The sequence below is a fragment of the Vigna unguiculata genome, chromosome 7 (assembly GCF_037176805.1).
Source record: "Vigna unguiculata cultivar grain cowpea cultivar isolate G323 ecotype 2 chromosome 7, ASM3717680v1, whole genome shotgun sequence".
Taxonomy (NCBI): Eukaryota; Viridiplantae; Streptophyta; class Magnoliopsida; order Fabales; family Fabaceae; genus Vigna; species Vigna unguiculata.
The window spans coordinates 43,323,204-43,348,333 of NC_140798.1; the positions used below are offsets into that span (position 1 = coordinate 43,323,204).

At 30.8% G+C, this 25,130-nt stretch overlaps 1 protein-coding gene and 1 pseudogene across 5 annotated transcripts; both read left to right on the forward strand.

Moving 5' to 3' along the window:
• Positions 1-3,041: 3,041 nt before the first annotated feature.
• Positions 3,042-6,894, forward strand: LOC114192805 (homocysteine S-methyltransferase 3-like; annotated as a pseudogene). Its single transcript, XR_014996431.1, has 7 exons — positions 3,042-3,314; positions 5,218-5,274; positions 5,366-5,592; positions 5,740-5,869; positions 6,086-6,289; positions 6,421-6,492; positions 6,660-6,894. The product of XR_014996431.1 is annotated as a homocysteine S-methyltransferase 3-like (transcript).
• A 12,048-nt stretch (positions 6,895-18,942) lies between these two features.
• LOC114189795 (type IV inositol polyphosphate 5-phosphatase 7-like) lies at positions 18,943-24,122 on the forward strand. Of its 4 annotated transcripts, none has more exons than XM_028078486.2 (14): positions 18,943-19,558; positions 19,704-19,791; positions 20,274-20,348; positions 20,452-20,536; positions 20,625-20,729; positions 20,815-21,511; positions 21,632-21,825; positions 21,999-22,107; positions 22,217-22,365; positions 22,533-22,793; positions 23,301-23,394; positions 23,510-23,558; positions 23,631-23,675; positions 23,873-24,122. In XM_028078486.2, the coding sequence occupies exons 1-10, from the start codon at positions 19,529-19,531 to the stop codon at positions 22,753-22,755; spliced, it is 1,755 nt and encodes a 584-aa protein (XP_027934287.1). In that variant the 5' UTR covers positions 18,943-19,528; the 3' UTR covers positions 22,756-22,793; positions 23,301-23,394; positions 23,510-23,558; positions 23,631-23,675; positions 23,873-24,122. The 4 variants fall into 4 exon arrangements, with proteins under 4 accessions (XP_027934287.1, XP_027934286.1, XP_027934284.1 ...); XM_028078483.2 differs by having other exon boundaries at positions 18,944-19,558; positions 23,482-23,558; XM_028078485.2 differs by having other exon boundaries at positions 23,510-23,675.
• The last annotated feature ends 1,008 nt before the right edge of the window (positions 24,123-25,130 follow it).

Consider the following 25,130-nt stretch of genomic DNA (forward strand, 5'->3'; position numbering starts at 1 on the left):
GAGTTTTTCAAAAGAAAAATTTATTGAAGTGACATAGTACAAATGAAATATGACTGTCTAAGAAATTCACATGACTTTTAATATAAAATAATATAATGAATTTATAAATATTGTTTAATGCACAAATTTTTTATTTATATTGAAAGTGAAACTTATACTCGTATTTAAATTTTTAATATTTATATACAATAAATTTCAATAAAATTTTAGAAAAATGTTTATGAACACTTTGACTTTTTCTATAATTGTATATTTATGCTTTCTTTCTTACTTTTAGGTTATCCTGTTACATGATTTATAATTTTTTTCTTCTCTCTAGGTGTGTACTATAAATATTGATGCACTTTTAAATCATTAAAAGAGGAATAATAAATTAATGATGATTTAATTTTTTCTGTACATCTCTTCATTTTAGAGAGTGTTAAATTTTACAATCTACTTACAAATTTACACTCACAAATTAGCACAAATAAGTAGATCCAAACACGTTTTCAAGTCACTTTCCATCCGCATGAATAATATTTGTATGGATCTAAACACAACATTAGTGTTCATTGATCATTTATCAACAACTAAATCAAACTTTACATATTTTATATTTTTTATATGCACTAAAAGAACAACGAGGTTTTCCTAATCCTTTAAGTTAATTAAATTATTATAAATTACCTTATTTTTCTTTGTCTTAGAACTTGCTTTGCTTAATGTTTATACTAATATTTTTGTGATAACATGATTTTAGTATATTGTTATTATAATGTGTATATAGGAAAAAAGTTTAAGACATAAATAATACTATATAGAGTGGAATAATATATTCTCAATTTAATGTTTAAATGTTATTGCTCGTTCTTACTAAAATAATATATAAATTGTGTTTATATTCATATTTCATGATATTCAATTTGTGAATAGTTTCGATTCTAATAAATTTAGGTTAGATTTAATTAATTTGATTTTTATATTTAGACATTTGATTTATTTTGATTTATATATATTTTTGACTTAATTGAGTTTAGTTTTTGTTAATTAGTATTTTCTTCCTTATATTTTTCGTTTATGAACTTTTTTACTTTTTACATTGAAACGTTGTGCTTCATTTTTCATCAGTTTTTTTCTCTATGAATTTGAAAACGAATTCAAAAGTTACAAATGGATTCATGTATCTATTTTCAACAATGCAATAAACAAAAATAGAGATTTTGCATATGTGATGTTGGATTTGAAAAAGTTGATCTTAAATTTGAAGGAAATAATCTCGATTAAACTGTATCACTGAAAAGAAAAAGAGATTAAAAAAAAAGAGTTTTAAGTTAAGCACAACCATTTCCTAATGATATTAATGTTGCTTTCATGAAATACACCACATTATTTCTATTTAAACAATACGAGAACTTAATTGAATTAAACAAATATAAAAATAAAATTAATAATTAAAAATTTTATTGGACTGACACATAATATTTTTTAACGGCATTAACATTAAAGGATCATATTGATTCTAATTAGCAAATTTTAATATTTTTCAGAATTGTAATGCATAATTTTTAATTCGAATAAAACATAAATGGACATTCTATTAAAATCGAAACATGTACTCGGTCGAGTATTTAATCATTTGATAACTTCACTTTCTGATTTGCTAGCTTTTTGTTGCACATCCACTCTTTTTTCACTTTCATAATTATAATCTTTTTACAATAATTGAAATTAGTAAAAAAGTATGTTCTCAATGTAACATATTTTTCTAAAAATTATAATAATTTACTAAATATTAGAATAAACAGAGACTATTCACAGCACGTAAGTTATTAGTAATACTTGTATGAGTTTATCATAACCAAATTATTAAACCAGTGTACTTAAAACATATAATAGATGTTCTATCCCAGGTTAAGAAAAAAAAAAGAAGAAAAATACACGTGAAGAAGAAAATAAGAAAAAAAGAGAGAGAGAATGTGTATAGAATGTTCATAAATCATAAGTTAAATTCTAATAATTTATAGTACATGTTAAAATCTCTCATCTCAATTAATATTTTAAAATTGTAATTTATTTTTCGCAATTTTTCTCAGTTTCACTAACATGTGAAATTTTTTTTTCTGTTAAATTCTTCTAAAATTGATTATAACCATAAATAAAAATTATTGAAATTGTCACAATCAGGAGAGAGAATCTCTTCTTTAGAATATACAACTAGTTTCCACTGTATAAATGATTCAAGCTTCGTCCTGACCGAAAACAATGAATTTGTTTTTGTTTTCACGCCCACAATGGGAACCTGCAACATAATAAATATAATTTTTGAAGCAAAATACTGACAAGATAAATCAGGATCAGATGCGTTTAATTGATAAACAAATGCTCTTTAAACAAAAGAACACCGAAAATATTAATTGTTAAAACGTTTTTATTAAAAATACAAATAACGGATGCAAGAATATCATTCTTCTTTTTCATTAATCAAATTAATAATTAAACGTTAAAGTCTGTTGCGGACCTTCTTTGGACGGAGGGGATTTTAGTCTCTAATTCTTTTTATGTATAAATTAACATATGAATTAAAATATTATTTTTAATTATAATATATTTGATTCCTTGAATTTATATATATTTATAAATAAAACTTTTACAGTCAAAATATTTTTGAAGATCGTGGTTAAAGTGTTGACTGTGAGCTCTTAATTAATAAAGCCAAAGTTTGTGTGTGGTTACTCTGGTTTTTTAGTTGAATTTTCGTGTATTATCCTATATTAAACATTAAAAATATATTATTTTATTATTTTAAAAGTAATTTTAATATATTTAAAATTTTAAAATTAATAATCTATTTTAAAAACACAATAAAATAATAAAAAAAAACCAATAAAGAATTCAACTCTATTTAATATAGAAATACGAAACTTAATTACTCTGACATCATGCGGTTCCTAGGAATGGCGAAAAATGAGAATCAATACCCTGTTGGGGTTATAATTGTAATTTCCCTAAATCCTTCTCGTGGAAGCAGAATCGGCGTTAGATATAAGTTGGCACCTGACAACTTCTTTATCATCCAAGAGACAAGTGAGACCTCAAAACTCTCTTTTGTTGTTCATCTTCCAGATTAAACATATTCACGCCACGTGAGTGTGATGGGGTTCAAAGGGAAGAAAGCTTCGTCGTTTTTTAGGGATTTTCTTGACGAGTGTGGCGGCTCCGCCGTCATTGACGGTGGCTTTGCCACTGAACTAGAACGTCACGGTGCAGACCTCAATGACCAACTTTGGAGTGCCAAATGCCTTGTTAACTCATCATCACATCTTGTCCGAAGGGTACTTCTTCTTTTTCTCTCTTCTCTCTTCTTTTTCGTCTTTAATTACTCATTTAATTTTTCTATTTCTTCCGCTCTTAGTTCTAAAAATTGTATTGGTAGCTATGATCTCATCTCAGCAACCTTTTTCTCTCAATGCATGTTTGTTCATAGGTTACCACAGCCACTGGATTTATTTTGTAATCTTGAATCTTGATTCTTAGATGTTTCTGCGTGCATAAAGATGATCATTTCTGGTTTTTCCTAGGGGAGAGCAAAGTTGTGTTTTGAAAATACACGATAAGAAAATCATTATTAGGTATGGAAGCTAAGATAATTTATATTAGTATTTTATATTAAAATATGAAGATATCATTTCCCTTCCTGAGACCTACTTCAAAATGAAAGAGCAAAGAAAATTACGTAAGAGAAAAGACCAGTAACGAATTTTCTATGCACACGTGGCAAACTATAGTGTCAACGTGTTATGGTCTTATGGGTTCTGGCATTAAGTGTAAACATTTCAAAGACAATAATTCTACCTACTTTTTATTTTTATTTTTAAATTTAAACAAACTGATTTTATATAAAAAATGTTAGAATTTTGTTTCAAGAAACCTTTTTATTTTATTTGTTTTTATTCAAGATTTTAAATATATGTGCTTATGCAAAAGAATCAAGTTTTTTTTTTTCGACAAAATATTATCTCTTACACCTTTTTCAATTTCCACTTGGAGCAGTATTTTTTATTTTCTTTTGTAAAAGGTGATGCTTATTTATGTTCAAAACAATATTGTGTGCCAATGGCTAATGAAAGTAAATGCTAACTAATGGCTAAGAAACTGTCTAAGCTTTATTTAAAAGAGATGCTTTTTAAGAATTTATAATAGGAAAACTTTTATTTACTGTGTTCCAGTATGATTTTCAATATTTATTTACTTTATGGTATTATGATTATATATTTCACACTAGCTAGTTCTCGTGTTTTTAGAATATAAAGATTTTTTTTTAAGAGACTTAAATGGTTAATTATACTAAAAAATGTTAAATTCTAATTATCTGAAAGGTTAGTTTTATCTAACCAGAAAAGTATTGGATGATGATGCAGTAAATTAATGATAAAAAAGCCTACACAAAAGTTGTGAACAGAAATGACTCTATGAAAGGAAAATGAAACTAAGAAAGCAAAAGAAACCTGTCTATTGTAGAATGTTGACAATTTTATTTGGTTTGATCTAGATAAGATACACCAGACTTTCATAAAAGATAATCATTACTTTAATAGGAATAAAAGATAATCATTACTTTAATAAGAAGAACCTATCTCATGGATGAGACTGACATGGTTGCCTACATGGGATTTCATTACAAAACATTACACGCATAGTACACTGTTTACAACTACTATTTATAATATTTATTAACTATTTATATTCTATTAATGGATTAATAATTAATGTTATATTTCTCTTTAATAGTATATTTTTATTTAATAAAATTTAAATTATTACCATACTATAACTGTGCAGGAATAATAAGACACATTAATAAATAAAGAATTTCATTCTTTAGTTTTATCTTTTTCCCTATTTTCAGAAAATTTTTAGAAAAGGAAATAAGGTATTGGCATGAACACCCTCATGATAATTCTAACTTTTTGAAAGATAACTGTCTCGATTTTATATAAAAGAATATATAACATATTCATTTCTATAAAGTTTTGGCAAAAAAATTTCTCGCTTATCTCTATCTATCTTTGTAGCAGATAACTGAGTTCAGAAAAAAATTTATTATAATTTGATATCAATATAAAATATTATACTGTAGTACAAATGGGGGGAAAATATAATAGAACCGTTATTTCTGTTTGTATATTAATAAATGCTCTTCAATTCAATAAATTCAATTTACCTACCATGTGACAGGTCCACCTAGATTACCTCGAAGCAGGAGCAAACATAATATTAACAGCATCTTATCAGGTAATTATCATCTCAAGCTTTTTTTCATCCCTACAATAATATTAATGCAATATAACTTTAATTTTGGTTCGTTTCCGGGGTTGGGGTGCAGGCCACTATTCAAGGTTTTGAGGCTAAAGGGTTCTCTAGAGAAGAAAGTGTAACTATGCTCAGAAGAAGTGTAGAGATTGCACTTGAGGCTCGAGAAATTTATCATGATAGGTGTACCAAAGATTCTTCTGACTTTATGAGAAATGAAAGATATAGGAAACGTCCCATTTTAGTTGCTGCTTCTGTGGGAAGCTATGGAGCGTATTTGGCAGATGGCTCTGAATATGTGTGAGTGTCAAAATAGTCACCAAAGTTCGACCTTTTTTTTTTACTTTCAATTGATATTCATGGTTTTGTTATAGGAAAAATGCTTTACCATAAGTTTTAACAACTACTGAATACGTGTTTATACTGATTTTCTGTCTCTCTTCACAGTGGAGACTATGGTGTTGCTGTTACTGTTCAGACACTGAAAGATTTTCACAGGGAAAGAGTAAAGATTCTTGTTGATGCTGGAGCTGACTTAATAGCCTTTGAAACAATTCCAAATAAGCTGGAGGCACAGGTATTTTATTAAATCCCTGGTGGTGTAGTAACAATCAAGCAAAGTCACCTGTTTCGTTACTTTATTTTTATATCATGCAATGGAGTGTGCAAAATGCTGTGTGAGTTATCATTTACTAATATCATAGAAAATTGTAGACTACCATTGCAATTTTGTCTTAGTTTCACCTTGATTTTCAGCAATGCCATTGTTTTTTGTTTACAATTTGATATATAGGCTTATGCTGAACTTCTCGACGAAGAAGGCATAGAAACTCCTGCGTGGTTTTCTTTTAGTTGCAAGGATGAAAGCAATGTGGTTAGTGGTGATTCCATCTTTGAATGTGCTTCAATAGCTGATTCATGCAGACAAGTTGTTGCAGTTGGTGTTAACTGTACTGCTCCTAGATTTATTCATGGATTGATTTCATCTATTAAGAAGGTGCAACTTTTGTATAAACACTCTGCACTACGCTATCAAAATGTGCTAATTTGCTATATTATCGTGAATAACTTTTGCATTATTTCCAGTAACAGCTCACTAATATTTCTTTGTAACACTCCATTTTAAAGGCAACAAGTAGACCAGTACTTGTATATCCCAACAGCGGAGAGACTTACATTTCTGAGAGCAACCAATGGGTGGTGAGTTGCTACTTCTCTCTTTGCAGTTACTGAAAGCAAATTAACACACATTCTGCAAACATTTGACACTTTAGTGGTTTAGACAGAGCTCATTTTTGTCGAACACCACAATGTGATATTTAGTTTATTATTATCACCAGATTGATAATCTGAAATTTATCTTGTAGAAATCAAGTGAGTTAGGAGAGGATGATTTTGTATCCTACATAGGCAAGTGGCGTGATGCCGGAGCTTCTCTTTTTGGTGGGTGCTGCAGGACTACTCCCAACACTATCAGAGGCATAGCTGAGGCAATATATGGGAAAGTTCAAGACAAATGAATGTAACTGTTGAAGTATCTTTTTATCTGTAATGAAAAAAAACTATAATAATCCAAACGATATGTCTAACTTTTTGCCTTAAGCTTCCATTTTCTTACTTGGCATGCACAAGTGATCTTTAATCTCTGACTAGTGACTGATTTAAAAGGGAACAATCAGAAGTTGTAATGAGTGGAGTTGTTTATGTGTTCCTTTTGAAATTCCTATTGTCAATAACAAAACCTTCTAAGGATGTGATACAGAAACATGAAAAAAAAAACAAAAAAAACAACAACACCTTACACTTCTTTTGTTTTTTCTTGTTATGTCATTATGTAGCGTGTTGCTGTGCCAAACTGAAAAAACAGCTGATAGCACCCGAAGAAACGTGGCACTCCCTTGCCTATTTTTAGTTTTGCAATAAATAACGTAGTTTCAAAAAACAATGGATGTTTTGTATTACGCCCTTCGACAGGATTTATGGGGTAGATTTGACATAAAATAAATCATGAATCAAATGCATATAATGAATGGAATTAGGTTAGAATTTCAGTTTGGTTTGAACCTATGTCATTACGTGCTTTTCTTCCTGCACCTACTTTTTACTTCATGCACTCCACAGCGTTAATGAAATTCCAGTTATACCCTCTTCTTCCACTGTAAATAGCAGCTGCACCTCCAACCACATCGCATCTCCAACAGTGACACACCTACAGCAGTTGTGCATCTCCAGCAGCTACAGCGGCACACAGTGAAATATTTATTGGATCCGGAAATATTTTCTGAAATATCAATTTCAAAATGTAGTTTTTATACTTTTTGGATTGAATGTTTTGCAAAACATATTTCGAAAATCTTTCCAAAACATCCCATCCGAAAAATATTTTTAAAAAAAAAACAGGAAGTACATGAGTTTGTAAGATTTTATGAGGGTGCAAGAAGAAAAAAATGAAGGTGCAGGTAGAAAAGCCATGTGATTACACCTAAATACTCAGCCTGTTAAAAAATGCCGGCCCAACATTACCTTATTTCCTTCCTAAGATGTTCTGTAATTTTAAGATATTTTAAATTTTATCTGATTTTGGCAAATAATTACAAATTATTTATCATTTTTATTTTATTTAAAAAATTTATTCTCAATATTTTATTACATAAATATTTTAAAATACTGAAATAAAATAAAGTAATTATTTATAAAAGAAAAAAATGTTTATAATTTAAGTATTTTTCCTCGAATTCAGTTCTGGTCCATTCACTTTTAATGAGTTAATCTTTCAACTTTTAAAAGTATTTAAAACTTGTTTATATTTATATTTAAATTTAATATTTCTTGATATAACATAGCTAAAAAATACGCTAGACTCTTATTTTTAAAAATGTAAAGACTAATTCATTTAAAAGTGTAGGAACTAAGCACAATTTTTACTTGATAAAAGAACAAAAAGCTTTAAACTAAACCGGTCGTATGAACCAGAATCACGTGCCTGAAAGGGCTAACATTCTTTCAACATATATCGGTTACATAAATATTTCTTCAAAGATATTAAAAAAAAATTAAAAGAAAAAACTAAAGAAATACATGAGAAAAATATACTATCTAAATTTGTAGTTTTCTTATATAGAACAAAACCATCAATTGATTAGTTTTCTCTCTATTAAGTTTCTTCTCCTAATAGTTTTTCTTAACAAAATCTAAATTGGAAACATGTCTGCTCCATTAACTATTAATGATTACATATTAATCTATTAATTAAATCACAATCTAAATATTATGAGTTTACATGGGTATAAGCATAATTGGTAACGTTAATATAGCAGAAGTGGATGAAGATGAATGGGAATGATACGTGGAAAGTTGATGAACGACAGCATGGTGAAGCAGTCAAATACTCCATAATTTCAAGAGCCATTATCAATGGGTGAAATACACACCCCAACACATCACCACCACAAATTGTCAATGAAAATACACAACTACTTTGCCAATTTTCAAATTTATTAAATCATTATTCGCATCAAATATCCAAAATATTAATTACAATGATAAAAGATATCATTAGTAAGCTTACAAATATTAATAGCTAACTTTATACATTAAATACGAATTGAAAGTTAGGTTAACCCTAACTTTTTGAGAAAAATATCATATTAAGTATATTCTAAAAAAAAAACATTAAGATATGCTTTTCATAAGATGATGATAAGAATCATTGAAAAATAATATCATATTTGAACTCATATATTTAAATTCATAAACACATGAGGACATCATAACTTACACTCTAGAAACTGAAAGAGAAAGTAGAAAATGAAAAATATATATAAAAGAAGTGTGATGGGAAAGATGGTAAGAAAGAGAAAACATGTGTATCACCATTTTTATTTTCTCAATTGACAAAGAAGGGAAAAGGCTTTGATTGGTTTAGGTGGTTCTATTCTATTCCAAGTCAATTAAATCATAGATGAATTGAAAGTATTTGACATAATGCCTCTTTCATATTTATGTACAAACTACAAAGTTGCATCTTTGTCTCAACTCTCAAGACATTTATTATCTAAAGAAAAGTCAGTGTACAAAGCTTATGATCCACAAGATTTGAATTTTTATTTTAAAACGCATTGTTTATAAGAACCAAATTCAAAACTTGAGAAAATGAATAAGGATGGTGGATGAGGGAAACTTAATTTGGGTCCATCAATGTTATGATAGAGAGAGACAAAGTTATGATGCTTTACTTAACCAAATTCACATAATTCCCCAAGTGGCCACTACTTAGCCATTCGTTTAATTATTGTTTTCACTATTTATACTTTTCAATTCATTTATAAACAATTGATCATGTTAAATTTTATTCTATATCACGTGGAAAGTAGTGGGTTTAAACTTAATTAATTTATCTATATATTGATGATTTGAGTGAATTTGAATCAAATATCATATCTTGAGTGTAATATTGATCACAAAGCAAAGAATAATCGTTATCATATTCATTTGAGAAAGAAAATTGATGTTACATTCCAGAGAAGTAAACCATAAATTATGAATTTAATAGCCACATGTTATTTTAATAAGATTAGAAAAACTCTATTTGATATCAAAATTTATATATGTTTCTGTCTTATTACAATTACAATATTTAATAAGATAAATTAAGTAAAATATTTTGAATTATATATTAATTTTTAATAATTAATCTTTAATGTCCTCTAATACATTCTTCAATTTTCAAATAATTATTTTCCACATTTAATTGAAAAGATAAAAATTAAAAAGAAAAACTCAAAATTTCAATAATCCCTCTATGTTATGTCAATTCTTTATTGCTTCACGTGACTGATAAACTTCAAGTTCAACAAAAAACTACTGTACTTTGGGTCTGATCTGCTAAAAAATTCTAGCCTTAAACTTTTGTAAATTGTAATGCATTTTAACATCTTAATTGTATTTTAATATAAATTAGAAACACTTAAGGTTAGGAAAAATAACCAAACCCTTGAAAACGTAACTTGTTTGGGAAAAAAATTATTCTTCATCTACGTTTGAATGTTGATCATTTTGTCTTTTAGTTAGAGTAAATTAATAATCAAAATTATATAATCGATAGATTTAAATCAAAATAATGAAAAATATTATGAATGAATTGTGACAGAGTATTGTCTATTATTAGTGACACAAATTTAACAACATAATATATTTTTACTAGAAAATTGTATAAATATCACAGAAAAAATGTATTTATAATGCTTAAAATAACATTTAAAATTTGTTATAGACCAAAACTTTTATAACCAAAACAATAGTTAAATTCACATATTATAAATTAATTTGTACAAATATATTTAAAATGTTGGTAACCAATGTTGTTTTTCTTTTCTATAAAGAAAAATTGTTTAACCGAATATCTTGCTCAAGCACCACATCACTATAGTAACAACTTATATTTTATTTATTTAGTTTGTTTTTATGAATAAAGTAAAGGCTGAAAGTTAAAATTAGAATCATAATATCATTTTCTTTTTTTGTAATCATAGAAGATTAATTCATACTTATTTTCGAACGGTTTTACATTATTTTTATAATCATTATTTTAAATTATGAATTAGATAATAATGGGTCTATAGAAAGGTTTTATTGTAAAAATATAACATTAATAAGACCCAAATTAGTTTCATTTAATAATATGATGTGAAATTCATCCTAAAATCTTAACACGATAAAAATTTTAGTCTTTTAATTGATGTATAAATTTTTCATTTTCATGTGAGAACTTTAACTTATATTAGAATAAAATCTTTTAAATTTTGTGATATATTAAAGCTTAGATATCTTGCACTATATTTATCTTATTAAGTAGTTACATTTTTAAATTATATCACTTCATTCATCTCATTTCATCATATTCACACTTTATTATATTTATAAATTCATTAACATAAATACAAGAAAAATATACTATGACTCCTATTTTTTTTACTCTCATCCTGTATTTTCTGTTAGGTAGCTTAATGTGGACCATTGATTCTTCTAAATAAAAAGATAGTGATTCATATTAAACCATGTCACAAAGTAAAAGATGAAGTAAAAAGATGAAAATCATAATATTATATTTTTTTATGAAAAATAAGTTATTATTAAGTTTTTTTTTTATGAGAGCAATAATTAAGCATGGTTAGAATGGGAATAGAGGCGAGTTAGAGTAATGAAAGGGACAAAAAACTGCACGACTGGTCCAACCATGTTTTTCTAATTATGACAATTTTTTTATCCTTTATATATGTAATGATCAAAGGAAAATTCTATTGGAGGAACTGTATATGTTTATGATTTCAGCACTGACCGGTACTTGTTTATGATACAAATTGTTATACGAAGCATTGTGCAGATATTAGTTTGGTTTGGTTTGGTTACCCTAAAAAACTAGAAAAGCAAAAAAGAAAGCATAAAATAGAGATAAGAGGTAGATTGTTCCTTTAACCTTGGAAGAAGTAGAAGAAGAAGAAGAAGAAGAAGAAGGATGAATATGGCAGAGAGGGTCTACATCAGAGGCATACACACTCATACTTATTTTGTACACTATGCTTCTGTATCATATGGTTTCTCTTTAATGCAAAAGACAGTGACCGGTGAGGAAAGCTTTGTCACATTTTGAATACTAAAGTGCCCAAAACGCAAAAACAAAAACCCAAGAGATTAAAACCTGAGGGTAGCAAAGAAAAAAGGGAGACACAAACACAGTGGGGTCTCTCTCAAAGCAGAAAAAGCAAGAAAGAATCAAATTGGAAGGCATTAGGGAAAATAAAGGAGAAAAAAACAAACAAAAATCCAATGCTTATCTCTTTGACTGCCTCGTAAAACATAATTTTGCCTCCGATTTTACAAGGTGCGTTGTTCGGGAAACAAAAAGCAAAAGCAACAACCAGATCTTCTTGGACTTCTTTTTCTGTTTTTTTTTTTTTTTTTTTTTTGACCTTTTCCTTATGCCAAACACATTCTACTATAATGTTTCTATCATCGACAACATTACAAAAATGGATTACGTAAACCACGTTGTATACCACTTCATTTTCTTTTTTTTTAGATCATTGAGTAATATCAATTAAGTTCTTTATAATCTTTCCAACTCTCTACTCTATTATTAATTATTTTATTTCGATAATGCTTTTGGTGATCACAATGTGTGCCCTCTGACCCCATAAAAATGACACTGTCTTACCCTGCTAGTTCGGAAACTGGCAGTGTAGATGATCAATCTTCTATTTACCAGGAATAGTAATGAAGAAAAAAAATATATTCCTACCTTATAATTGAACAATCATGTCACTCTTAAATGATATATTAAAATATAAAAGTAAATGGAATTAATGTGTAATATTCTAAAAGACTGTTATACAAATTAATTACTTTCTGCATATACTTTTATACATATACATAACTGTAGAAAATAATACACAATTAAGAACTGGTTTTTTTAATGAACATCACCATCACAATCAGAATAAACCTGCTGCTATCACTAACTGATCTAAGAAAAACTAAATAACTTGCAATTAACTTGGGAGTTCGTTTTCTTTTTAAATAGCCCTAGTTTTTCAAAACGAATTCACGAGATGGAATTGTCTATTTAGAATAGTGTTTGACAGTTCTTTTCTGTTTCATAAAACTTTTCGACTTCAGACATTAGCATTAACGAGTTTTATGTTATATTTACACGTGTGCATGAGTTTTATCTTAACCATTGTGATTACCATTATGGAGTTTGTGTTTGGCCGTTATGGATGATACCTACCTGAGAGTACACGAATTGAATGCATATGGTCCCAATCCCAAGTTCCAACCATTAAGTGTTTTCCAACTGTTTGGTTGATTCAATAGTGCCAAATCATTTTTCTCAACACCCAATGAAGAATATCACTTTAATATATAGTATATAAATTTAAGATATCATATATTAAATTATATACTTAATAACTATGCATTGATTGATCAAACACACTAGTGGTTCTCCAGCATATATTATTTTCCCTATTCTTTTCTTGTTGTTGAATGATGATGATGAGTATCCCATAGTGCTAAATTCAAAGTTGCACAAATAAGAAAGTGGTGGAAATGCAAGGATATTTACGTGAAAATATTGCACTGATTTGTAACATTATTCATCATGTCTTTGTTGAATATTCAGGGACGGTGTTCCCCTTGATACCACTTTATGGTGATAGTACGTATTGGATTGCTTTATATGTAGAAAAGAAATTGTATCATATATCGTCTCTTTAATTATTTCAATCTCTGCGTAATATATCTTTTGCCTTTCTCTTTTTCATGTCTCGGTCATTTTCCACACGAACCTGTTATAAGTTTGAACATCTCTTGCAAAATCTTTCTATTCTTCATTACTATGCGTTATGTTAAAAAAAATGTTGCATGAAGTTTACCATTTTTTTTTTCATAATTCACCTTAGATTGTGCTAAGTTCAGATTATATATATACACACCTACCCAACACAGGAATCTTCATTTTTTTGTTTCACTGAAATCCGAACAGATACTATGGAATTTATGAGAGAGCAATTAGTGAGCTAATGATAGTTGTGGATTACCCAAAGAAAGTGAAATACAAAAAATTGAATAAAGAATAAAAGCAAGTTTAAGAAACAAACTTTAAAGTTGATGTAGGGCCATTCTATTGACTAGTGGCGCCGTGGCAGTTTGTTATAAAAGGACTATTCGAATATTTTTGGGAATATTATTAAGATGGCTTCAAAAAATTTCCACATTTGTTTCATGAAAGAATCATTAGAATTTTCTCTTGGACACATCTTTATAAAAATAAAAATAAAAATAACTACTCGCTGAAAATTGTACTTATTAAGTAAAGTGGATATGTTTCATATTTTCGCGACGATGAGAATGATTCACATGTCACACAAGATCAATCGTGAATAATTGTAAAGAAGGAAATTTTATTTAATTTTAAGAATTTTCACTTGTAAGATGGTATTTTGCACGGTGTATATTTTTAAAAATATAATTCTTATAATTTTTATTTTTTAAACTACATTTCGTTTGAATATAAATTTATTTCTTAAAAGTCAAAACAAACATTCTCATGATCTTGTTTTGCAAACCGTGCCAAATGTTAGTAGTGCAAAATTAAAATATAAAAATATTTAAAAATGTATTGTAGAAGAAGACAAATAGATAAAAGTAAGCGAGAAATATAATGAATTTCAAGAGAATTTAGTTTAAGAGAAATAAAAAATAAATAAGAAAAATAAGAAAGTATGCTGTATAATTGAAACGCATATTATCTTCATGTATAAACAAGAACGAAATGGAGGAATTTTTTTTTTTCCTAATAAATTTTATCCATTTTTTTAACAAAAATTATTTTAAGTGGTTTTCACCCCCTTTAATTTCACCTAATCATTTTATTTTTAATAAACAATTTTAAATTAGTGTTCGAGGTGTTTACATGATTTAATATATTCAACCTTCAATGCTAGTTTGAAATACTATTTTATTTTGTAAAAGGAAAAACTTAACATTGCCAGCTCCCGTAGTGTGATGGGCGGTGTGTACAAGGTCTGAGAACGAATTTACTGTTGTATGGTTGATTGGTGATTACTAGTGATTTTGGCTTCAAGCAGGCGAATTGCAACCTACAATCCGAACTGAAGATGGGTTTTCGGAGTTAGCTCACCCTCACGGGATTGCGATTCTTTGTCATGTCCATTATAGCACGTGTGTCGTCCAAGGCATAAGGGGCATGATGACTTGACGTCATCCTCACCTTCCTCCAGCTTATCACTGGCAGTCTGTTCAGGATTCCAAACTCAATCTTAACAACTAAACATGAGGGTTGCGCTCGTTGTGGGACTTAACCCGTTAAATTAAGAGAATTATATTTATTTATTTTTAAATTTTAAGAACAAAAAATATATAAAAAATGAAGGAGATAAACGAATTCCAATTTTACACCTAAATATTACAAACATATTTAACCCAAATATATTTGTTTTTGGTTAGTTAATGAGTGGGGTATTACACTTTATTATTTTAATAAATATATCATCACAAAGGTAATTTAATAGTATGGTTAAATATATGTTTTTGTCCTTTAACTTTTAGAGAAAATTTAAATTAGTAAAGTTTAGAAACTTTGGACCAATCTAATCTCTCATCTTTCTACATGCATGCGTGAATTTAGTCATTTTAATTGAATTTTGTTAAACTTATTTGACGTTTCAAACGTGTTTCTAAGCTAATACTAAAATGAAAATGGGTCAAATAGTGTAAATAATTCAAATGTTATCATGAAACACGCGTTTTAAAACGTGAAATAAACTTAACAAGATTTGGTTTAAAGAACTAAATTCACCTAGTTTAGAGTGGAGGATTAAATTGGGTCAAAGTTTTGATTAGAGACTAATTCCAAATTTCACTAAAAATAAAGGGGACAAAAACATATTTAGCCCTATAATAGTGATACTATTAGAATTTATTATTTATATTTATCTAAATAAATATAGGTTTAAAAACTTTTTAAATAGCTGAATTTTTTTTTCATTTTTTTATTAAAGTTTAGATTTGAGGATTTTCTAAATAAAAGAAATCTGTCCTAAGCTAAATTTAAATATAAGTTTAATCTTAACTCAATTTTTTACCCCTATTCCCCTAATTATTTTTTTCTATCTTCTCACGTCTTCCGCAATGAAGAGCAAGTTAATTATTTCACTTGGATAGACTCCAGAAGATGAATTATGATAAGTGGGTTTAATTATGCGTTCCAACTTTTCACTATTTTCCTCTTATGTCTCTTACAGTAGCTATCACAAGGTTAATACATAATAGAACAATAACATACCACTAAACACTACTATAGTTATATATTTAAAAATATGATTAGCTGATTCACTTGCTATTATTATTACTATTATAAAAAATAGTGAATTGATTGTATACATAACCAAAAAAAAAAAAATTGATAAAAACAACATTTCTCCTAATAATATTAGTTTACAACTTTGTTTATTTTATTTTTGAATTCACTAAAGCAGTTGAAGGTAATTAAATGAAAATTGTGAAATAAGAGTGAGATTCCTAATTAAACACGTATCGAAATATCCGTTTTTGATGATATTGTATTGAATCCAATATGGTTGGTTCCGCTTAGATACCAGCATGATGAAGATACTATATAATGCTATCTTAGCTTCTGAATAATCTAAGATATATAGTTGAAGTTGATCGATGGCATCGCACGTTCTAAAATGCGGGACCACTTTTTCTTTGTTCTTTAAATATGCAATTACTATGCATGGCCCAATTCTCTCTCATGTTTGCAACCTTTACCAGTTTATTTGGATTATTCCATGGCCCCTCTTCTCTTCCCTATTGTCTCATAAATCATTCCCAAAGACCCACCTTCAACCATGCATAAACATAACCATGCTCCACAATTCCCACATAAAGCAAAAGCACACCCAACACCTATGTTATTATACTCATCTTAACCCTTTTTTATCTTCACATTATTCATTTCAAATCATCTTATATAATTTTATATCACGAAACTAAATAATTAAACCTGGTATATTCTCAATTATTTCAGATTGATTACAAGGAATTATGACTTGAATTTGTTAACATATTTTTGAATTTAGGTGGAAATAAAATAAGATGATGGTTTTCTGATTAGATAGCCTTGATTTCAAATCATCTACTCATTATTATAGTATTTGAGAAATTCCAAATGAGCTTCCCCCAGTTGGGTTAATTTTGCTGTCTGCTACCACCTCGTAGCTCTATGTATGCATATTTTCGCATTCTTTAATGTAATTACTTCCCCGGGATTTGATTAGACCCATTTTGTTTGGTTTGTTCCCACCACACTATCACTGTTCCTGCATCACTCCCAAAATTCTCTGAAATTAACAAATTCAAACTTAGTGGAGACTCTTCTCATACCTTTGACCATATTTCTTCTGTCTTATTTTCTGCAGCGCAGCTGCACCAGCTGATTTTTCTTTCGGCTTTATTATTTTTTTCATGTCAGAAAAGTTCCACCGCTCTTATTTGCATTGAATACAAGTTTAGTGAAGTTTAGGTTATTATTATTTTGGAAAAAAAAAATCCATAAAGTTAATTTATCTTAAAGTTAAATATAATAATTAACTATACACTATCTTTAAATTCTAATAAGTTAGAGTACTGTGTATATCCATACATTAAAGGTCCATTTTGTAGTTTTTAATTAAATAAGTTTATTTTTTTGAAAAAATATGCTTTATTTAGGTGGTGGACTTCTGTGAGGAGATACTTTATTATTTTCCTGATGATAATAATAGTATAAACAGTATTGCACTGTCAACTTAATACATTTTCTATTTCATATCAACAAGAGTTTTGACTAATAAGATACTTGAAGACCAATAATTTGTGGAAAAGGGAACAGACTGGTGGCCAGTGGGGCTAGGCCCTCAATCTTTGAAGAGGTTCAAGACACATGAAATTTGTAAGGCAAATATAATTCCATAAACACCTTTATAGAAAATACAGAAAGAAAAAGTCAATTTTTAAATTTATTAATACTCTTAAATCTTGATCCCCAAAACTAAATTTCAAAGTGATGTATGAGAGTTATACCCAGAGGAGATTTAGGAACGGTAGGAGAAAAAGGCATGGCCAAAATTCAAACTTGGGAGCGAAAGGCAAAAGGGCATTTTGTTTTGGAAATTGGGTATTGAAGGTGTTAGAGGAATTAAAGGAAAAAGATGGTGGAAGATGGTACTGCATGGGTTTTTCGTTCCAAAGTGTAAACCAGAGTTGTTGTAGATAATGAATATGATAAGATTTAGAGAAAATCATAGTTGGCGGCAGCTTCAAAGAGTTAAAAGCAGTGAAGGGTGGGAGGGGAAAGGGAAAAGGAATCCCCAACACCATAAAATTGGGTAAGTTGCCATTGTTTCCAAAGACATTCCAAGACTAGCTAGGTCAGAGCCAAAAGGGCCTCAAAGTTATTTGCTATGCAACGCAACACGCCCTATATTCAGTGGCACCATACCTACACCAATCTATGGAATCAAACGTCACATTGAATTGAACCATACAAAATTAATATCTGGTCATAACATAACATAACATGGCATTGGCATTGGCATATCAAAGAAAGACAAAATTAAATTTTTGAAAGGTTCATTCGCGTGCCCAAGAAAACAAGACAATTGTTTTCATTATTGTTATTATTATAGAGGAATGACACACTACATCGGTTTACTATTACTTCTCTTCCAAACATTCTTTGACCAATAATTGAATACAACACAATAACATAATATAAACAAGGCCTTTATCTTTTTCTTTTTCCCTTCTCCTTCTTTAACTGCTTTTGCTTTAATTCGAAGACCAAAAAACTAGAAGAAGAATGCAGGTTTAGGAACGGGAATAGGAGAATAGTGGTAGATCTCACATAACAGTTCATAGTTCACATCCCCTCTTCACTTTGCTGACCAAGGGCAGCTTTGATCAGCTGACCGGGTCGTTTTATGCAGAAGCCTTAAAGCAAAAAACCACCTACCCGTTGCCCCCTTGTCTTGAGCTAAGGTTGTCACTAAAATATTGTTATTTAAATACTAATAAAGCTCTTCTATGCTCTCTTTTACTGCGCTTTATTCTGTTCAAATTCGATACTTTGTTTCCTGTGGTTGCAGAGAACGAGGAGCCTCTCTCTCTGTCTCTCTTTCTCTCTCTTTCTCCCTCCCTCCCTCTATATGCTTGCTGCATTGTCTTCTTCTAATACTTCAGAATCTCTTTTCACTTCCACGCATTAAAGTGTTGTCTCTCTCTTCAGTTGGTGGCGCTTGCTTTCATATTTATGGGAGTTTGTTTCCATGTTCTTATACTTTCTAGTAGTAGTGTTGCAAGAGCTCGTACATAGCGCACCAGAAGAGGAAACCAAGGAAACACACACAACGCATTTTCCCCTCTTTTCTTTAACTTTCTCGGCTTCATTAATTAACCTATTTTCTCTCCAATTGAGAACAACAAGCGACCCTCGTCTTCTTCCTCAGCTCCAAAACATAGATACATAGTGTGGAGATTGGAGAAGGGGCTTCCCAACCAATGATACTTTGCTATTTCAAATTCAAAGAAGTTTTGGATCTATAGATATACTTCTAAGCTGCACAGAAATATATCAGAGAGCTTCAAGAGCTGCATGAAGTAGAAGTTTGCGAAAATGAGAGATGAGAATTCCAAGAAAAGCAAGGTTTTGCCAATATCCTCTAATATAAAGATTTCTTTTTTCTTTTTTAGTTTTTTTTCCCAGGGGAATGAAATTCAACATTCTGAGTGTTTTGGTGTTTGCATATTGCAAGTTGTTGACTGTTTCGTCTTTCTGTTGCTTCATGAAGCTCTCATGGTCAAAGAAAATGGTCAGGAAGTTCTTTAATATCAAATGCAAGACTGATGATTCCCAAGCAGACGGTGCTACTTATGGAGGTAGGTGTTGGTTTTCTTCAAAATTCACTTTGAACTAGTGATCAGTTTCTAAGGGAGAAACAAGCCCAGGAATAAATTACACGTGAGATTTGTGTTGATAGAACTGTGCAGTGTTAGGTCTTGAACAAATTCTCAGTCGAAGTCTGGATGAATATCACCATTTCGAAAGAAAAATTGAAGCCTGAGATCAGTCGTCACGTCACGTTCTGTCTGATTTTGTTGTTGTCTAATGCAAAAGATCAAGCTATCCTAAATACTTAATTAGCTTTCTCTTAGGCATAGATTGTGTTTTCCTGAGTTTTTATGTTCTCATTAATTTGTTTTCTTTCAACACTTTCTTCGCATCCAAACAAAATGAAACCATAAGCTGAAATATATGTTCATCAAATACAATTCTGTTTTTTCCTCCCTCTTGATATAAATTCAGTCACTGTAGTTTCTTTTCGTGAATTTGATGCATCAACCCTAATTTCCTTGTGCAGGTGGTGACGTGGAATGCAGAAGTAGGAATAGCTTCTCTGAGAGAGAGCCATGCACAATCAAAAAGAGCAAAACAGGTATAGAGTTGCCTTCATTTCATTTCTTGAACCATGCCCTTCGTGTTATTTAAATGCCGACTTCTTACACAAAATCTTTACAACCACTCGTTGTAATGAACAGAGAAGTTTAGCAGAAGCACAGATCAGGGCAGGCGAGCAAGAATGAATCTTGACCACCCTCGAATTATAGATGTGCAGAATTACAGGTATACCGTTTGTCTTATTTTACCTTCTTTTTGAAAAAAAAGGCCATGTTCAAATTCTCATTGGTGTCTCTCTTTTCTGCGGAAGCAGCATTTTTGTAGCTACGTGGAATGTAGCTGGAAGATCCCCTCCAAGTACTTTGAATTTAGATGATTGGCTTCACTCTTCATCACCCGCTGACATTTATGTTCTTGGGTAGGAATTGGTACTTGTCAACGTAGTCTTCCATCAAAGGTAGCATTCACAGTTACCAATGACAATTTCTACTTGTCCCTTGCAGATTTCAAGAGATAGTTCCTTTGAATGCTGGTAATATCTTAGGGGCAGAAGACAATGGCCCTGCTAAAAAATGGTTGGCTCTCATCAGAAAGACTTTAAACAATCTTCCTGGCAGCAGTGGAAGTAGTGGGTGCTATACACCATCTCCCATACCTCAGCCAGTTGTGGAGCTGAATGCAGATTTTGAGGGATCAGCAAGGCAGAAGAACTCATCTTTCTTCCATAGGCGATCATTCCAGACAACTTCTAGTGGTTGGGGAATGGACAATGATCCTTCAGTTGTGCAGCCGCGGCTGGATCGAAGATACAGCGTTTGTGATCGTGTAATTTTTGGTCACAGGCCAAGTGACTTTGATCCCAGTTTTAGATGGGGCTACAGGCCTAGTGATTATTCCAGGGCAAGTGACTACTCAAGACCAAGTGACTACTCAAGATGGGGTTCATCTGACGATGACAATGGCCTTGGGGATTCACCAAGTACAGTCTTATTTTCCCCAATGTCCCGTGGTGGAGGTGGACCTTCCTTTAATGAAGAGGGATATGCCATGCCAGGTCACTCAAGGTACTGCCTTGTTGCTAGTAAGCAAATGGTGGGAATATATCTTACAATATGGGTGAGAAGTGAACTGAAAGATCATGTTCAAAACATGAAAGTGTCTTGTGTTGGCAGAGGATTGATGGGCTATCTGGGAAACAAGGTAAATTTTAAGTCAAGTCATATTCTCAATATTTGTTTTTCCTTAGATCAATTCACGAAAAACATGATGGTTTCATGAAATATGCTTGAATGAAGGAGTTATGTTGGCTTGTATTTGCAGGGATCCATCTCAATTAGTATGTCTTTGCATGAAACAAGCTTTTGCTTTATCTGTAGCCATTTAACCTCCGGACAGAAAGAGGGTGATGAACTAAGAAGAAATTCTGATGTTATGGAGATTCTTAAAAAGACAAGGTTTCCTCGTGTTCAAGGTGTGGACAATGATAAGTCTCCACAGACAATCCTTGATCATGAGTAAGAGTCTACCCACATTCATCTAAAATTTAATTTTTTAATAATGTCAGTTATTTAAGCCCCCTTTGCTAATATATCACCTTCTCCTCGTGTCTCAGTATTACGCACAATTCTGTTTCCCTATGTCTGCTTTTCTTTACACTTAACTGAGATTTTGCATTTTCTCAATTTAGTCGAATTATATGGCTTGGAGATTTGAACTACCGGATTGCGCTCTCCTACCGTTCTGCTAAGGCACTTGTTGAGATGCAAAATTGGAGAGCATTGTTAGAGAATGATCAAGTATGTCTGTTAAACATGATATATAAATTCTTTGTTCCTTGTTTAACTTAAAATGTAACATTATTGTATGAATATACGTAATGAATCTCAATTATTGCATTGATGGCAGTTGAGAATAGAGCAGAAAAGAGGTCGTGTGTTTCTGGGGTGGAATGAAGGAAAGATATATTTTCCTCCAACGTACAAGTATTCAACTAATTCAGATAGATATGCTGGAGACGATATGCACCCCAAAGAGAAAAGGAGAACCCCTGCTTGGTAAGATCATCATTTATCACACCACATCATAGGAATTTAGAAGAAAGAATACTTTATAGTATCATTCATATGAAACAATGCTTATGAATTATGAAGCAAAGCATATTTTACGTTGTATTTTGTTAGCTTATGCTACTTATGCTTATATAAATATTTTTCTTTCATAGGTGTGACCGTATTTTGTGGTATGGAGAAGGTCTACATCAGTTGTCGTATGTCCGTGGGGAATCAAAGTTTTCAGATCACAGACCTGTCTATGGCATATTTTGGGCTGAGGTTGAGTCAGCTCATGGCAGATTGAAGAAAACAATGAGTTGTTCTCGTTCAAGAATTGAGGTGGAGGAACTTCTGCCATATTCCGGTGGATATACTGAACTGAGTTTTTTCTAAACGAGTTTGGGATATGAGACGTGTCCTTCCATATTCAGGTACACTAGTAATATCTATACCTGAGTTGTTTTTTTATTTTTATTTTTATTTTTTTATCTTCTAAGCACTTACAAATAGAAAAAATTAAAAAACACGTGCAGGGCCCTAAGCAAACCTGACCTTGCCCATTTGGCCGAAGGGTCCCTAACTTTTTTTTAATTTTCTTGTTGGCTAGAGCAAAAGTACTAGATTCTGAAGCTGTAAATGATTTATATGGGGTTGAACATACTAGAGTGGATCCTGCTAGTGCAATGAAAACATATAGTCTAAAAGAATATACTAAAACGATGTTGGCCATTAAGTGTATCTTGCTTTACTAGATATTCAAATTGGTTTCATGAATTCGGGAGCCAATATGAATAGAATATGTTCACAGAATTGTCTGAAAAGCCTATATATCACAATCTTTTCTGCTTTGAAGTCCTTTTGTTCTTTTCTTATTGTCAATACAATTATTCTTTTCCCCTGAATTATAAATCTTACATCCACCTATTACTGTTGAGCAGCAATTGGTCCCCCATTACCATGCTGGAATTACTTTGAAGAAAACTCATTCATGGAGGGAGATAGGGACAACCCATTTCCCACATACCGAAAAAGGTTAGTTTTCTTCTCTTTCATGCTTTTCTTCGTGCTGCTTTTGGCCTGCTTCTTTGTCTAATTTTACCTTTACTTTATCTTTGTCAGCTTATAATCTGTAGTTTTGGTGCTACAGCCATGCCTTGCCTAACACATGATCAGTACAGTACATCATCATAATCTTGGTAGCTACTCATACACCAGCTTCGGTAATGTGCATATTTTGATACCCAACTAACGTACACTCAACCTTTCAGTGTCTCACCATACTTTGATCGTTAACTGTCCTTCACAGTCATCAGGTACTACTTCCTGGCGATTTGTTCCACTTTATGTTATTACGGATTAACCCCAATGCACATGGCTACATATATTTTTTTGCACATAAATCTTTTCATTAATAACCATGTGCATCGGTGTTAATTCTTATAGAGACATGCTTATTAATAATCTCCAACTTATGCTTTCTAATAATGATCAATGTTTTTTTCTGGTGCAGGAAGTTGATTTTTTTATTCAAGATTTTTTAATTGTTTCTGGAGAATATATATGATGACTGAATGAAGGTGGAAGGCTTGTCAGAATAATCAATTGGGCACTAACATTTTTTTAATGCGCAGAAAAGAAACTGAGTTTATTTTTTTCTTTTCCTTTTTGATCCTGAGAAAATGAGTTTGATGTATAGTGGTTGCCTATGTACTTGAGGAAAAATACGAACAAACAAAAAATGATTGATGTTCATTATAGAATTTGAGAGGCTCTCTTGCTCAGTCCATTATTGAAATTTTACTGATAAAGGTAACTTTGACACCAAAATTAAACAGTGTACACTGCATCATTCCTTCATTCCTGTGGCTCGTCTTTTCACTAATGAGGAACAGTGTTTAAGTACACACTAAAGAGTGTTGCGGGGTTTGGAAAGAATATTGGGGGTTCTAACCGGGGTCCTCATCCAAGATGCTATTTACATGCTTATCAACTGCTGTTTGCTTTTGACTTGGTGGATTCTACCCACTTTTACATTATACCTATTTTATTCTGCATCCATTCATTTTGGTTCACTAAGAGAAACTCAAGTAACAAATTTCACAACTGGGGTGTTGCAGAAAAAGACTAACGCTAAATCGTTAACTGTGTAATAATACAATTCAAAGGGAATAATAATAAATTTTGTGGCTGATCTTTGCCCATGTCGACTATTAATATAATCTGGGGTCTGACTCATTTCTTTATGAGATCTCAACGGTTAAACGTCTTTGTCACTGTTACTGTTGGGGAGTCACTTCATGTAGATGTCACTCAGATGCAAATATGTTTTATAAAAACTTTTAATGCTGTCAATTCTTAACGAAAAATAAGTCCCCTGTTTGTTAACCATTGCTCCACTATTACAATAGTAGTAGAAACAGTGCCAAAATGCGATGAGATTGTTCAGGCTGTAGAAACACATTCTTTAGAATCAGCAGTTACTAAACCTATTGATCTCATCAAATCGCATGCTATATAGTGTGTTTGTTTTTTCCAAATATCACGGATCATTGACAGTTAATATGACATAATTGTTATCCCAAATACAAGAGATTGTTACGTAACGGTTAAACGCTGATGATCATAGAAATATGGGTTGACATTGGAAGTGTAGAAAAAGGTAGGAAATGAGCAAACATGCCAGGTTTTGGAATTGAGTTGATAATCCCGAAATCATGGTTGGAGTAGAAGTTAGATGAGACAACCTTTTGTCGAGACCCTGATTTGAG

Excerpts from the sequence above, each read along its gene's own strand:
- LOC114189795 (XM_028078485.2), top strand. The coding sequence starts at position 19,529 with ATGAGAGATGAGAATTCCAAGAAAAGCAAG. Across the intron at positions 20,349-20,451 it reads AATCAAAAAGAGCAAAACAG|AGAAGTTTAGCAGAAGCACA; the intron begins GTATAGAGTTGC and ends TGTAATGAACAG. Across the intron at positions 21,512-21,631 it reads TGGGCTATCTGGGAAACAAG|GGATCCATCTCAATTAGTAT; the intron begins GTAAATTTTAAG and ends TTGTATTTGCAG.